At 41.2% G+C, this 17,167-nt stretch overlaps 1 protein-coding gene across 1 annotated transcript; it reads right to left on the bottom strand.

Annotated features, from left to right (window-relative positions):
* Positions 1-668: 668 nt before the first annotated feature.
* On the bottom strand, positions 669-16,966 carry nup37 (nucleoporin 37). Its single transcript, XM_078242986.1, has 10 exons — positions 16,864-16,966; positions 15,579-15,776; positions 15,373-15,494; positions 10,075-10,147; positions 9,741-9,835; positions 3,185-3,275; positions 2,178-2,359; positions 2,027-2,077; positions 964-1,057; positions 669-871 (listed from the first exon to the last, which is right to left on the bottom strand). The coding sequence occupies exons 2-10, from the start codon at positions 15,732-15,734 to the stop codon at positions 758-760; spliced, it is 978 nt and encodes a 325-aa protein (XP_078099112.1). The 5' UTR covers positions 15,735-15,776; positions 16,864-16,966; the 3' UTR covers positions 669-757.
* Between the last annotated feature and the right edge of the window lie 201 nt (positions 16,967-17,167).

The raw sequence follows: 17,167 nt of genomic DNA, 5'->3' as shown, positions 1-17,167 counted from the left end.
ATTCCTGTGTAAGTACAATGAGTCCTTGTTTTACCAGAGGGCATTACAAGTTCCTGCCAAACGATCCCTTGTCTTCCATGTTTGGTCTGTGGAGCGTTGATAATTATTCTCCAAGGTAAGGTGATGCGCATCTCTTCCTCTCCCTGCATCCTTATGAAGCTCTCACTTCGCATGCCATGGAGTTGGAGATGACCTGAAATGGCCTCTTCCTATGATTACACGTACAACCCCGGCGTCCCCTGCAGGGTTTGTCTAACAGCTGGACCACGGCCAGACCTCCTACTTTTGCCCTCATCCTAACCTTCCTGTTTTCTTCAGCCCATACCAAGATATATTATTGATATAATTCAGAGTCTGTCATTGATAGTGAGGACATTGAGAAACAGTCAGAGAGAGAACACCTGAAGTACGGTGATCATGTTGGCCGGTGAAGTGGAGAGCTGGCACTGATGCCTCGATGCATTCCTTTGAAGTACAGCTGTCTTGGCAGGACATAACAGACAGCTGATGTAACTTACTCTTAAGAGAAAAGAAAAACGAGCTCTTCGCAGAGCAACAACCAGCCCGCTGTTTATCTGGAGCAGACCTGAAGGGGTAGTCAGAAATGAAAAAGAACAAAGCTCAAGCATGCAGCCAATTTCCATCAAATTCAATAAAAACTCAGCAGATACTCAGAAAAATATTTATTTTATTGGACATTTACTAGAATAGAAACACTAAGATCAGTTATCCACCATGACAGGTGCTATACAGATGTCTACATTTCAGTCATCCAGAAGCAAAGTTTCCTGTCGCCACCAATCACACATAGCGGGAGCGTCCGGTGCCAGCTGAGGCCCGATCCTACTGTGGCCGATCCGATCATCACTGGCTGTAATGACATCAGTGTGTGTGATATGAGACTGGAGCTGGAGAGAACATTTTACACATAATGATCTGGACTGAGAATAGTATCTCACTCACCTGTGGGTGGCCAAGATGGTGGATGAGTAACTGACTGCAGATCTTTCCTGGACATCCAGTGGTGGCAAAGAGGTTTTCGTTGGCTCGAGACCACCTGAGAAGATCTCATCTCTTTAAATGTCATCCCACCAACTTTTAAAATGTTGTACATTAAAAACAGCTGGCAATCAATTCAAATGTTTTATCTGCATGCATGTAAAACTTAAAAGGGACATTTGGATCTTTTGAAATGGGGTTGAACGAGGTACTTATCCATAGTCAGTGTATTACAGTAGATGGCTAAGCAATGAACTGCAGTGGATAGAGCCCCACAGCAAAAGGTATTTCAGCCACCTAAAAAAGGGCCCACCTGTGGCCGGGTTGGTTCAGTGGGTAGAGCAGGCGCACATATACTTGGAGGTTTATGCCTCAACGCAGAGGTCCAGGGTTCAAATCCGACCTGTGACGATTTCCTGCATGTCTTCCCCCTTCTTTCTCTCCCCTTTCTCACTTAGCTGTTTGGAAATGCTCAAAACATTTTCTTTAAAAAAGGGCCCACCTAATAAAATCAATATCAGTTTAAGTGTAAGCTATATTTAGAATTTTTTCACCGCTTGTAATTTTACCTCACAGAACACGGGAGTTGTTAGTCTACCGCTGGAGTCTGGTGGATTTGAAGAGACAGAAATAACAGCTTCAGTTAAGCGTCAGAAAGGGATGTCTGACGGCAAAGTAAAGCAGAGTATTCTAAATATAGCGTACACTTAAACTGATATTGATTTGTTTAGGTGGTCCTTTTAGGGGTCTAAAATACGTTTAGCAGCACATTTCGTAGTTTCCGAGTCGGTACTTCTACCTGCTTCTCCAAATTGGTGGCGTGCCGACCGCCATCTACTGTAGCTAATACACTGACTGGATAAGTACCTCATACAACCACACTTCAAAAGATCCAAACTATTCCTTTGAGCTCTTGAATTGGCAAGTTGTGGGTGCGTGGAGACATAAAATCCAGGTTAAAATCAGTAAAAAAAAAAAAGCCTTGCAAAAGTAAAAAATAAATAAATTAAGAATTCATTTTTCTTACTTGAATAACCTTGCTTTATCTATGTGGGCTGGTCTTTTTTCCTGAGGGTAACTGCAAAGAATAAAAACAAGGACGTCCCATTATGTGCCATCATCCCGATTCAATACGTCACGCAGCATCAATAGAACATTACCCACGCTCCCTTGCTTACCTGGAGCGAGTTATGTCCCAGATGAGCCAGTCGTTGCCTGCCACAGCACCGACTTTAATTGTGTTTGTGAGGCACCAATCCGCTGACATGAGTGGTGACTGACCACAGTCCACTGACAGAATGGCCTGCTGGGTCACCAGGTCATAGAAGCGAATTGTTCCCTTCTTCTCTGCCACCATTAACTGGAGAGGACAGACGGGTCTTTTAAACCGGTATTTATAGTTCATGTTGCTACGATGGGTGCATCTCCAGCAGCCATTTCAGCTCTATTCTGGATTACAATCATTACAATTTTCTGATTTACGGGACAAAATTTGCAATATCATGGACATAATCCCTGAACATTTTGAATATAGTGATTATACCTGTACCTGAGATTTGACATTGCCACAAGAAGCAACCTTACCGTTAACCTTGTTTATGTTTTTGGCATTGTGTATATTTTGGATTTGGTGGATATTTGGATATCTGTTTATTTATATTTTTTCACCTTTATTGATATTTTATATTTGCACTATTTCCTACTTTGTAATGCAACTGCTGCAGAACAATTTATTCGGGATGAATAAAGTTCCATTTTATTTTATCTTATTTACATCCATCTTACTATTCATCCATCTATTTTCAATACCTGCTTGTTCTCAGTCAGGGTCATACAGAGTTTGTACCAGCATGCAATGGTAGAGATACTGCGAGTGTGTGCGAATGGCCAGGTTTGTTGGACAGCATGACGAATGAATGAGGCCAGGGGCATGGGAGGGCAACCCTCCTACATGAGGTGCGTTGACGCCGGGGCCCCATAACGGAGGATAACCAAATTACCTGGCCTGTCATCTAATGGCCACTTGGCTTTAAACACTGAGACACCTCACCTAACGTTACATTCTGCAGTTCACCTGACCTCCCACCTGACTATGTGATTGGAGTTCAGGGTGTACTAAGTTATAGACAACTAATTCATGAGTTTGAAGAATATAAGCATGTATCTAAAAACAAACCCCTCCTACCTTAAAGGCTTCCTCTGGGTGCCAGCACACACTGATGCCAGGAGAGCCAAGTCTGAGAGTAGTGCTTTCATTTCCATCCAGGTCCCACACCCTGTAGGAATCAATTCAGATGAGCATTAAAACTAAAATATAACTGATGGGACAAAGTGATTGTATAACCTAGCAGGCTTTTAGTGGTTCCAAACATTACATTTGCAAAATTCAAGTTTTATAAGTATTTGTACCAGTTTTATGATGAACTGAAATTGTTGTGAGAATTCTTTGCAAGGTTATTGTGAAGGGGGTAACAAACACAGGACTTTTAATCAGTTCCCATTAGTAATATTACGGATTGATTGGACTTGATGTGTGAACCGCTCTTGGCCTAAAATCCAAAACAAAATCCACTACCTCTTAATTAACAACAAAGATGGGGTTTTAGAGCACTTCCAAAAATAGCATCGGCATTTGAGCCACCCTGAGAATAATATCTGAAAAGAGTTCACTTTCCCAAGGTTTCTTTCTTTCTTTGTGGTGATCGATCCAAAACAAAATGACATGGTTCATTGCCCAGGTGGCCTAATTGTAAGACATATACAGCCTCGATCCAAACAGATATACTGTCACAAGTTTCCTCATTACCTTAAGTCAAAATATTCTTTAAAAAAAGGCATTTCATTGTTTCTTCTTCTGATGCTTTTTATTTTTTTATTTTTTTTTTTAACAGAATTCAAGCTCAAGTTCTCAATACAAGACACACGACTATGAGGCTTTTATGGCACACAATGCGGGCAATAATAGTCAACAAGTTTTCATCCAACTTCATGTTTGCTCCTAATTGATCTTACTTCTGCTTGTTGTGCGCAAGTGATGTTCAGGGATGTTCTTTGTTTTTCCAGGAAAAGAGGGCTCTTTTCTCAGATCTGAGCCCTGAGCTGTGAAGACAGACAGACTTATGCTGGACTCCTCTTTCAGGGAAAACGCCAGCCTCACATTACATTGAGCTATGATAGCGGGTGGGGGTGTGTGGGGGACATCACCCTCGCCTGAGTCGGCGTTACGCTCCACTCACATTACAGCAAATGTTTCGCTGTGGGCGGCCCGCTGCCATTCATTTTCTGTAGAGTACAGAAAGGGCAGCAGGATGCGTGTCAGTTGAGGAAGAGCAGCGCAGGGAAGTTGAACAGCATCCTGCTTTGTGAAAATGAAACAGGAGGGTTTTGCAAGCAAACGCCACAATGTGTGAGGATTATGACCAATCTTATTTAAATAACGGTCGATTCTAAAGCTAAATAAGACCTATGATAGCAAAAGCAGCTGAGAAAGACCACGGATGTAATGAATCACTTGGATGGAGAGAACTGCGGGTCCTGAGACCTGGATCTATGGTTAACCACATCTGAATGATCCCTGAACAACGAGAGGAGGTGGGGAAGGGGGTGTAGTGGTGGGGGGGCTGCAAGTGTTTCTGGGAAAATAAAACAAACGCTTGTGAAGCATGGGAAGGCGCTGACTGATGAGGTCATGCAGAAGACATCATCTAATAAAGCCCAAAAAGTACCTCCAAAGACCATCTAAATGTCAAGTGTGTTGTTGGAGAGATTGATGTCCTCAGTGGTGCGGTGAAGGAGAGGATATGCCCCGTCTCAGATGAAGACCTCAGTAAACACTCAACTTTTCCTGCCTCATCTCCCCTGCAGCAGGATAGAGCCCTGTCGAAACGCTGGGCTTCTTTCCTTTGCCCATGTGCAGACTCAGCCAGAGCCTTCACCGTGGAGCATGAGTGAGGCTGAGCAGAAAAAAGAAAAGAAAAAAACCCCCAGACCACATCGGGAAAACAACGACTAAACCCTATTCTTTCAGACCACTAGCCAAGCAGAGCTCAATTGCACGCTACACCACCAACAGCCAAACTGTGGTCAACCACTCTGCCCTTCAAACGGAGAGCACCGGCTCCCCAAAAAAACATGACCTCCGCCAAACGAGGTGAAAGTCATGAGACACGAAAACACGCGTGACCACCTCTGATAAAACACTGAGTAATTGCATAACACTACATCAAGCAATAACACTCTGCGTCCATGTACAACAGAGTTGTATTGTGTTTTCTAAGTGAGAAAACAGTGTGGCCGTAACGTTACGGTATGTCAATGTTTCCCATAAGTGGAGGAAACGGGAAACGTTGTTAGCGCTGCATGATCTGATTTATTGTAGAGAGCAGAGTAAATAATCGGAGGTGACTCTCTCGAGGGAGAGAACTGGAAGACTCAAACAATATAATCCCATCACAGGGTCGCTCCGGTTGAGGTGCACAATGTTTCGGCATCTAATTTAACAACCAAGCTCAACATTTGATTTTATGTCCATCATTATCTGTTTAAAAAAAATAATAATCCAGACTTTTACTGTTGAAAGAGTTACTGAAACCAATTGACATATTTATTGGGTTGGCTTGTTTCCCCCCATACACCTGGCGAGAATACATGTATACAAATTAACAAGTTTGGCTAATGGGATAGAACAGTAATTCCCAACCAAAAAACCATGGGGGGGTACTTCTATAGGGGCCGGGGGATACGGCATGTGGAAAGATTGTGGAGTTGCTAAACTTGAAATTGATTAAAAAAGTATATCCACCTATTTGTGTTAAAGCTTTAGCGCATAACTTTTTGATATTAATAAACGTCCGTTACATTCAAGCCGTTGCCAAATGAGTTGCTACAAAGCTAATTAAGACTATCAGCTCCACACAACTCTGTCTGTATTTCTCAGTATGGCTATGTTCAGAAGATTGTGTCTTCCGGCGACTTCCCCACGCAGAAACTCAAGTGAAGATAAATAGATAGACATTTATTGATCCTTTCGTAAATTGATCTTGCACCACGCAGCTCATCAGATAGACAACAGACCATAGACAACAACAGGACCACTAAACCCTCCCTTCCCCTTGCATGTCCTTTCCTCTCCACCCTGGATTCGCAGATCGTGGTCAGAGAATTTAACTGATGTCCAGCAATCTTGCTGACCATGTTAACTATCCTGTGTAATTTATTTTTGTTTGTCACTGCCAAAGACAAATACCAGGCAATGGAGCAGAAAGTTAAAATACTCTCAACAAAAAAGCAATATAAAAGGACCATCATGTCTTTTTCTGTCGCTGCTGACCCTTTTTATAGATGGCATCAGTGTTGGTATTCCATGATAGCTTAGCATCTATTATTGTTCCTAAGTATTTATACTCCCCTACCACTTCAATCCATTGCCCCTCTATAGTCATCTGCTGGTGGGTCAAGCCCTTTAGAACCCTTCCTCTGATGTTATCAGGACCAACCTTTTTTGGAACAATCTTTTTGAAGATTCTAGGCACCTCCTCAGCTGTTACAACCAGGGGAGGACCACAATGAAGTTGTTGTCTGATAGAATTACGCTCTGAGGAGAAATCCGATGTATCAAATCTTGCATAAAAAGTATTGCAGGTCATCTCCATTTGTGTTAACGTGGCTTCTCCTCACCTCGTTCCCTACCATTGTGTACATCCCTTGCCATGCCTGTTTTAAGTCATTACCCCTCATTTTCACCTCAATCTGTAGTTTATATGTATGCTTGCACATATTGGTTAAATGCCTATCTCCCTTTGTACAGCCTTCGTCTGGGCCATATCCCCTTGTTTAAAAGCTTCCCTTTTCCTTTTCAGTGCTACTTTGAGTTCTTTATTTACCCATGGTTTGTCGTTGGGAAATACTTTGTTTTTATCTGGAATTACACAGTCCACACAAAACTGAATATAATCTGTCACCACGGAGTTTAATTCCTCCAGATCCCTGCAAGTGTCAAAGAAGGTGTCCCATATTGTACAGTCAAAACAGCCTTTAAGGCTCTCAATCGCTTCGTCGCTCCACTTCTTAATTGCCTTTATCTATACCTCTTCTGAAGAGTCCATCATGTTTTTTTAATTCTCCGTGTCCTCCTTGGCTACTAGTAACTGTGTGGAGGAGGGGTGGGGGCGCGTGCGCGATCACGGAAGGCTTGTATCATGTGGACGCGCCGACAGTGTTGTTATCAGAAACTACACACTATAGCTTTAAGGAGGAAAATAAACACATAAATTAGGATTTACAAAATACTACTTATAATAACTAGTAAGCTACCAGCTAAGCTATTCAGACTACACAGTACATACCCCATGAAATGAAATAGCAAGCTAAAAGTAATAGCTAATGTCTGAAATAGATATTGCTATCTTAAAGTGACAGTTGAAACATATTAAAGTGATGAAAATTCTTGAAATAGCTAAAGGTAATGAATACATTATTCAAATAGTAGGCTCAAAGTAATGAATAATACATGTCTAAAACCCACATTTACCTAAACCTTGACAATTAAATTGTATGAAAAAAGGTTTGTAACTAATGGATTTAAATAACATCCAGTTTATAATCTATGCATAAGAACATATTTAGAACATGACAAAGTACTAGAGCTGTGGGGGTACGTCAGTCCAAGACAACATAATGAGTCGAGAAAAACTGACAGATTATCACTGAGAACAAGACAAAATGCTTTAAACCACAATATACATAATGCAGCAGCAGCAGGTGTCCGTTGTCCTGAGTTCATCTGCGAACTCAGTCAACCCCAAATCCTCTCAGCATCCTGCAGTGTGCCCTCGTGATCTCTAGGTGGCACATTTTCCCACAGTCTCACCCCGCTCCATCTATACTGATACCATGAGCTGTTTAGACTACCTGAACCAAATGTAAACTCCCCTGAGGGAGTGGAGTTTGGCTCCCCACCTAGATGCGGCAGCGTCAGGTTGCATGTTGGCAACAGCCGAGTTCCCACAACTGCAGGGGACAGTGATGACAAAGCTAAGCAAACTTATAGTAGAGGCACTGCTGCCAAACCTAACAGAGTGATGGATAGGTCATGAGGCTTTACATGCAGGCAAACACTCCCCTCCCTCCCTTTCTGCAGGACTAGTTTCCTCCTCTCATATTGAGCCTCAGTTTGTGTGGGCTGACTGGAAGGTCCTCTCCTGTTAACTTGATCTATTCCTTGTTCCGCCTGTCTTCCACCCATGTCCAATATTTTCTCAACATGACAGAATTTAAATCTTTCAGCACATGGAGCGCATTCCTGTTTTCTTTGGCCGGTCAGCGGAGGCAGAGGAAGAGGAGAGTGAACATGAGTGGAGGAGATTCAGACGAGCTAATGTGGCCGGACAAGACACTGAGCAGGACAGGACAATCATCAAGTCGGTGCCAATCAAAGTGTCACCGCTTGATGTGGCTACCTGGCTATTAGGCGACACGGGCTAAGTTAGAACGGTTCAACAACAAGTTTTGTTTCATTCATTAAGACTTGTCTTTCTTTTCTTTTTTTTAAGTGACAGCCCTCACTGATTAATCTTTAAACGTTCTGGTTCCAGCTTCTTGAATGTGATGATTGGCTGCTTTTCTCTGTTTTGCATCATTGTAAACTGAACATGTTGAAGTTTTAGACTGTTAGCCAGAAAGAGGAAGCCATTTGAAGATGTCACCTTGGACTCTGGGAAACTGTGCTGCACATTTTACACAATTTACTAACATTTAACGACTAATTGACAAAATAATAGGCAAATTAATTGGTAATAATAAAAATAGTTAAAGTGCTCATATTATGCTCATTTTCATGTTCATAATTGTATTTAGTGGTTGTACCAGAATAGGTTTATGTGGTTTCATTTTCAGAAAACACCATACATTTGTCATACTGCACATTGCTGCAGCTCCTCTTCTCACCCTGTGTGTTGAGCTTTCTGTTTTAGCTACAGAGTGAGACATCTCACTTCTGTTCCATCTTTGTTGGGAGTCGCACATGCGCAGTACCTAGGTAAGTACTGCTAGCTAGTCAGTTGCAGAGTATGAGGGCGTGCCATGCTAGCAGCTAGGTGAGCATTATAACGTGTGTTACCAAGTGACGCACGTTCGTCACAGAAATAAAGGCTGGACTACAATAGAGCTGTTTGGAGCAGTTTGTTTTTGTTTTCTCTGGAAGATGGTAAGTCCCTTTGGGGTGGACTTTGGGCTTAAAATATGAACATTTTAAGTCTGCATTTAAGCAAATCTGCCTGCAACTTTTGGTTGAAATCTAAAAGTATCAAAATAAAGAATTGATACCCTTACTGTACATTAACAATAAAACAAAGGGGCCCAGTACTGCAACACAGCTTTGCATGTTTCAGGATGATGTGGGGGGGGGTGTCCCTGAGGTGACCCTGGCCGCTGACACATATTTTCCCTCCTCTAGAATTAATTGAAAAAGCAAATTTGGGGACCGTGTTATAGGTCCCCCTTTGAAAGGAAAATGTTCTGCAGCTAATTGGATTCCCATATTTAACCAATTAGCTAGAAAAGCTACAAAGCAGCTCTGTGCTTACGCACAGTCACACCGGAGCATGTTGTGCTTAGCATCAAGTTTCACTGTGGAAACACAGTCAGGACGTTATGCACCATTAACAGAGAACAGAACTGAAAATCAGAAGCTGGGAACACACGCACGCACGCACAACCACGGACGGAAATAAAACGGTTCGGACCTGCAAGTGTGATCATCACTGACGGAAGCAATTTGTTTTCCCTCTGTGGGCTCGAACACCAAATGGTTAATGTAGCTGGTGTGGCCCTCCATCACCTAGGAAACAGCATAGAAAAACAATATGTAAACAAAAACAGGAAACACATGATCAATAAACTGTTAAATGAGCATTTTCTAGCAAAACTGGGCTTACTACACTAAGCTGCAGCTCTGCTTTCTATGTGCATGGCTACTTTCCTGTTTTACTAAGTACCAAATGTCAGTGCTAAGTAGAACGAGTTTGATGCCAACTGACAAGCGCAATTCTGGCCAATGTGCTCCAGATGCTGCACTACCTTGACTTCATGTCTATCCTGAAGATCAGAAGTCAGCAGGCGTAGCTTTCTGTCAGCTCCAGCGGTGCAAAATCTGCAAAGAGAAAGGAAGAGGAGAAGAAAGGTGAGGATATACAAATAAACAGAGAGAGAACATCAAAACAGAGTCAGACTGTACAGACCCAATGACAGGCGACATCTCTTCCTACATGCATGCCTGCAGCCGCCTAGACTGACACCTCTGGATGAGTGTGTCAGTGTGTGCGGTAGAAACTTGGACAGTGATCAGTGGAAACGCTGCCAGGGAGATTCTAATTGCAAGCTAAGATAAACACGGAGAAAAACAAGATTCCTCACGCCATTTACACAGGTCTCTGTTCAAAAACCTGTGTGGACTTTCCCTCTAATCAGTCGTAGTATACACCAGTGCCTGCAATTATTCACACAATTACACTAACTCACTTATGACAAGAAAAACACACATATCACCAGAATAAACAGACAGCGGTTTACACATTTTCAGTCGCAGGCACAGATGGATTTGGCATGATGTCACTACAAACACCCTTAACGTGCTTCAGGGTATTACTGCTACAGTAGATTAGATTATATTAGGATAGGCCTTCTAACCCTACAAATTAGTGTTGTACTTTAGAGTAAAGTATGGAACACTTTCTGGCCCTTTTTACTTTAATGTCAAAGCCATTTTCTTTATTGATCTCCTCTTGTGTTATACACTAAAAGTCACTATTAAAAAGGGAAACACCAGTGAATTTCAGCTTTGTTGTTGTAATTGAGCACAACAACAAAGCTGAAATTCACTGATGTTTCCCTTTTTAATAGTGACTTTTAGTGTATAACACAAGAGGAGATCAATAAAGAAAATGGCTTTGACATTAAAGTGTTGGTGTTGCTTTAGCCCAAGACAGAAATGAGAGACAAGAGTTTATCAAAAGTGATGTCACCACAAAGTAACCCTCAACCAAGAGACCTGAGAACACACAGAAACAGGAGACCTTTTTGGGGGGAGAGGATCATCTTTAAGTGTAAAACTTCTTCAGTTGCATCAACATTTGAATTCTGACGCCTGGCACATGCTTTCTCCCCCAAAGAAAACCTCATTTGCTCTCTTGCCAAGAGTTATATCAGAATATTGCTGCCACTCTAATGTCTGGAGCTACAGACAGTTAGCTTGGCTCAGCATAAAGACTGGAAACAGGGGGAACAGCTAGCCTAACTCTGTCCCAAGTTCAAAATGCTGCCTAGAAGCACCGAAGCTCACTATTTAACATACATAATATCTTGTTTGTGAAATATGAGTCAGCCGCTGTGACTTCCTGAAGTCTCCCCTGGTTAATGAGCATATTTCTCAAAATGTCAAAAACACATCTTTAAAAAAAAAAATGTAACAAAAATTGGGGCAAAGTTCACACCTAAGAGAGGGTTTGACTCCCAGTAGCTGTATCTTTAGCTTGGTTGGGAAGCCGGTGGGGGTTATCCTTGTCACTACACTAGTGTCCCCTACTGGTTGGTCACAACGGCTGCACAACTTGAGGTGGGACAGCCTGAACCTGTGTGTTATGCCCTCCGAGTGAAGACCATCACTGGCAGTTAAAAAGTTAGCAACAACAAATGTCTTTACCTCCATTCTGACAAAAAGAAAAATCCCTACTGTTGTTCCACACATCCTCTTTAAAAAAAAAAAATAATATATACTTCCAAAGAGCAGATGTAACATTTTCTTTCCACAGCTCTTCTTCACTCCTTGTAAGCTTGATTTGTCCGTATGCTGAACAAATCTGCTCTGAGAAGGATTGTGATTGGTCAGTAATTAAATAAGGCTGCTACTTGTCAGATGGGGTGGATTGTTTGTCTTTGCAATCAGCCACGCCACAGCAAATTGTTCATTCTCTAATAAGCAGTAAATTGTAGTGCACAATGGTGGGCCTAATTTGTCTTATTGTTAGATTGCATTGAATGATATGTGACACTGCACACCTGTAGATTGCAAAGTAAATGCTGAAATTCCATGTGTGTTCTTTCTAACTGTTAGTTCTTCTTTCTAACTAAAGTTAGTCGTTATGTGTGGTGTGTCTGGTCTTTGTAGGATTCATTATTCTGCACATCTTCCCATTACACGCTGCTGTGGTGGATGGTGGCAGCGCTGCAGCTCAAGCCCTTTCTCCTCCTCTCATCTCTTTCACTCTCTCTGGGCCCCCACTTGAGGCAAGACCGTGAGAATGTTATACTTTTCCTGGAAGGCACGGCTACGTGCAGATCGAAGGGAAGGATGGAACCTGAGTGGGTAGTCATCAGTGCAATAACATGTGCGCACGTCACAGGGCTGGCTCGAGGGCCCTGTGGAGTAAACCACAGAAGGCCAGGAATTATCGCTGCCTTTCCTTTTCAATTACAGAAAGCCTAAACACCTCCGGGGGGATCGTGGAACCTTCCCATCCACCACTCCAATTAGGAGGAAACTCTTGCTTTCTAACAATCTACAGTTAGACTACTTCCCTCCTGTCCAAGGCCACCTGAAATAACTTGGCTCACATCCTGGCAGCTGCAGCATGACAGTGAGGCAGTGATGACTTTTTTTCACTCAGCGTGTCTGCTGTGCTTTCTTCACAACTGCCTCTTGTTCTAGTCAATAGACGTGTGTTTGTGAATATTTATACTGTTGTGTTTAAAGACATACAGTATCTCACAAAAGTGAGTACACCCCTCACATTTGAGTAAATATTTCATTATATCTTTTAATGGGACAACACTGAAGAAGTTACACTTTGCTACAATGTAAAGTATTAAGTGTACAGCTTGTATAACAGTGTAAATGTGCTGTCCCCTCAAAATAACTCAACACACAGCCATTCATGTCAAAACCGCTGGCAACTAAAGTCAGTACACCCCTATGTTACATTCCCATGGAGGCAGGCAGATGTTTATTTTTAAAGGTCTGTTATTTCATGGATCCAGGATACTATGCATCCTGATAAAGTTCCCTTGGCCTTTGGAATTAAAATAGCCTCACATCATCACATACCCTTCACCATACCTAGAGATTGGCATGGGGTACTTTCCATAAAATCATCTCTCAATGCAAATCAAACCAGCTATTAGGCTAACTGACATAAAACCATGCCAATCTCTAGGTATGGTGAAGGGTATGTGATGATGTGAGGCTATTTTAATTCCAAAGGCCACGGAAACTTTATCAGGATGCATAGTATCCTGGATCCATGAAATAACTGGCCTTTAAAAATAATAATCTGCCTGCTTCTATGGGAATTTAACATAGGGGTGTACTCACTTTTGTTGCCAGCGGTTTAGACATTAATGGCTGTGTGTTGAGTTATTTTGAGGGGACAGCACATTTACACTGTTATACAAGCTGTACACTTAATACTTTACATTGTAGCAAAGTGTAATTTCTTCAGTGTTGTTAAAGATATAATGAAATATTTACTAAAATGTGAGGGGCGTACTCACTTTTGTGAGATACTGTAGATGTCAGGTTTCTGATGTGGGAGTGAAGTATGACACCTTGACACCTCCTAATCCTATTACAGTGGTCTGATGACCCCTTACATAACAAGAGGCACTAGAGCTGTAGATGTCCCACAATAAACACCAACTTATATTTAAAACAGTCAATTGTGCTAATAAAGTCATAACTTAAACTGATTGACTCTGCTAATGTCAGCACCTCTTCAAATAATATATGGACGGCTTAGCTGGTAGAGAGGCATGTCCATTGAATGTAGAGTTGGTGGTTTGATCCCCAGCTCCTGCTGCCCACAGTGTTCTTGAGCAAGACACTGAATCCCCAACTGATGCATGTGTATGGGGAAGAATGAAAGTTGCGATAAAAGCATCTGCCAATTTATTTGAAATTTATATTTCTGTCGCCTCTATTTTTGTCAAGGTTCAATAGGTGCTGTGTGGTAACACAAAATGCTGAAAGAAAGGATTAAAAAAGGTGGTGTGATTTGGTGGGTTGTCAGCTTAAAAGCACGGCATTCAGAGACCATATTGTTGAATATTCGAATCCCGAAGGCAACTTAATAACATTAAGACATTTCACGATTTTACAGACAACATTAGACAATAAACAGACATTAATCTTGTGAAATAGATATTGTTAATTTGGTAGCCTCCTGCATTATAAAGGTTGTTGTTCAGATGCCAAATCTAGAGTGCCCATTTATTTAAACCCTTTATTTCAACCAATTCATAGCTTTCAGTCAGGCACAGGGACCTGAAGGGCAAAACACACTGGGAACTCCATAGAGCTACCGCACAAGACTGTCAAATCAAAAAACAACAAAGATATACAAACTGCAAGTCTTATGCACGTGTGGCCCATATACATCACCCACTGCGCTATTTCAATCATTTAAATGTATGTTTTTAAACTAGCTAGCGTGGTAGCTAGCTAAGCTGCTAACTCGATCGTAACATGATATCATAACTTTCACTACTCATTTTAGAAAGGCCACCGCAAGAAAATGTGTTCTTTGTTTATGTTATATAATGTGCGTTTAGATTGCATTTCACTATGCAATTGTGTCAACAACAGACACCAACCTGGAAAAATGAAGGCTCGCTGGTACCCTAGCTAACACTGACAGCCAGAAACAAACATCTATAATTTATTGTCTGTTTCATAATCTTAACAAGGAAAAACATTTTCTTGCGTTGGCCTTTTTAAAATTAGCTGTGGTAAAAGTTACTATAATCGGTTATGATCAAGGAGTTAAAAAGCAGACAGTTATTATACCTTAGAGAGTATGTCATTGTGCACAGCCAGTGCACAAGTTATTTGTAGTAATCACAGTTTAGAAAACATGCTAAACACCACAATTATACTTTAAGAATTTGTGATAGTTCCATGAAAACCATTTATAAGGCTGAATATAAAAAACAAAGTAACTTCAGCAGCTTTTAACTTTGAAGAAACTTGACATGTTTTTTTAACAACCATTCTTTATTTTGTCTGTTTGTTTTGTCTTCTTCTATTTGAGTAGGACTGTGGTCATTACCATGGACTAAACTGTGTTTAAGATTAGTCATGAGCAACATTTGGCAGTATGCATTTTCTATTAACAAGCAGTGACATGTTTTGTAAGTGCGACTAATTTGCATCTTTTACAGTGCAAAAGTTTCATGTGCATATATTGCAAGTTTGACGCTGAAACTATTTATAAAGCAAGGACTTCCACAATCTATTCAAGACAGACAGACAGACACTACCATCCTGTCCTGCACCATGCAACATGGTATCACCACAACAAGGTGCTGGAAACAAAGTAGCAGTACCTGATTGTGGGTATCCTGTCCAGCCGGGACTCTGGGCTCCAGGCGAGAGCATCAACCCGCAATTCATGATGAAAAGCTCGAATAACATTAAATTCAACTCCCTCAATCTCCATATCCTCCTCCTGTGGGAACAAGTGTGCATTTAGAAAACAATAAACTGGGAATTACTGTATGTAAACCGGGTTGTGTGAAGCTGCATCTCTCACCTGGAATAGGCAGGTGCCCACTACCACATACTGGTTTCCACCGTAGGCCAGAAGAGAAGCAGGGGTACCAGAGCTGAAAGGACTAAATTCAACCACATGAACATAGTCCTCGCATGCCACAGTGTAACTGGGACTGCGGCTAGAGTCCTCCTGCATGCTGGGTGTCCTGGTAAAACTGGCTTCAGATCAGAGCTTCAACTGTTATACATCAGAATAAAAGAGGACAAGGCACCGTTACTTTGTCACTGTGAAAAGACGTACATTTGCTTAATAAACCACCTTAGTATACTGAACAAAATTGGCCATTGACCTGAGCTAAGGTAGGCTTACTAAATATATATTGTGAGATTATATAGATTATGCTGTATTGCTATGTATCATTACAATATAGATTTGGATATTAATGATAGAGAGGATTGTATTGATATCCCCCCCACTCCAAGCTTGAGCAAGACCTCAAGTACTGTGTTTTGTGAGAACATAATTTATAGTGGAATAGAAATGTGGAATATTATGCTGACTTCTCATGTTCAGTTCAATGGCATAACAAATCAACTTCAGCTGTCATAGATCAAATAGTTAATAAACCTCTGAAGAGCACAGTTAAATCAGACACCATCATAAGGTATGCACTAGATTTTTGTCAGGATGCTTGGAGAGAACGGTAGACCAAACCTCATTCAAATATCTACTTGTATTGTGTATTCTAGTACTCACAGAGGCATACACAGCTGCTAGTATGGCATGTGGGTATTTTACTAAACTATATCGGTCACCATTCAAATCGGCAAACATCAAACACACAAAGCAGTGCTTTATTTGAGATATGTTTAACTGAAAATTGGATATTACCCAAACTTAGCTGTGGGCAAGTCAGAGGTTAGACTGATATTCCCACAATACCCTGGGTGAACAGCTCGATTCTAGGTTATTTTGGTACAAAGTATGCTATATACACATAGTGGATATATATATATATATATATATATATATATATATATATATAGGACATCTTATATGAGCTAGCTAATTTTAAAAGCACAGGTCCAGTGTTCATGTTACTAACGTTACACATAACGGCAACGTTAACGTGTCACCGGGCAAAAAGCTAGCTAAAACGTGACTGCTATCTATAATAAGTGAACAGCTAGCTAGCAATTAGCCAAACAAAGGTTTATATTGCCCGTTTTTACAATTTAACGCTCCGACTAATAACGTAATAATTAGCTCTTGGTTACGAGAGTCTATTCCGATTCAGAATCAAGTACTGACTGATATACTTTACCACTTTATTTTCAAGAATTTCTTTGAATCAAATGGTACGCGCGTTTGAAATGTTTTCAAGCTGTTTCCGGGTACGACATAGAATGTACCATTTGAGTACAAATGTCAAGGGTGATTTCGCGCAACGTAAATTTAAACATCTAAACCACGTCGCATAATATTGGAACATTGTTGCGCTATGAAGTAAAACGTGTGCTAAACAATACTTTCTAGTATTATGCCACGGAACTATGAAAAAGTAATGCAGTAGAGAAATACTTTTTAGTCTATCTCTCCCATTGTTGTCTACTAAAAGCTGATTGGTC

The sequence above is a fragment of the Sander vitreus genome, chromosome 23 (genome assembly GCF_031162955.1).
Source record: "Sander vitreus isolate 19-12246 chromosome 23, sanVit1, whole genome shotgun sequence".
Lineage (NCBI taxonomy): Eukaryota > Metazoa > Chordata > Actinopteri > Perciformes > Percidae > Sander > Sander vitreus.
This window is presented reverse-complemented; position numbering and strand designations above follow the sequence as displayed.

Bases quoted from the DNA above. Each gene is read 5' to 3' on its own strand.
- nup37 (XM_078242986.1), bottom strand. From the start codon at position 15,734: ATGCAGGAGGACTCTAGCCGCAGTCCCAGTTACACTGTGGCATGCGAG. The intron at 15,495-15,578 runs GTGAGAGATGCA...TTGTTCCCACAG, and splicing joins TGGGCACCTGCCTATTCCAG to GAGGAGGATATGGAGATTGA. The intron at 1,058-2,026 runs GTAAGAAAAATG...AGATCTTCTCAG, and splicing joins GATAAAGCAAGGTTATTCAA to GTGGTCTCGAGCCAACGAAA.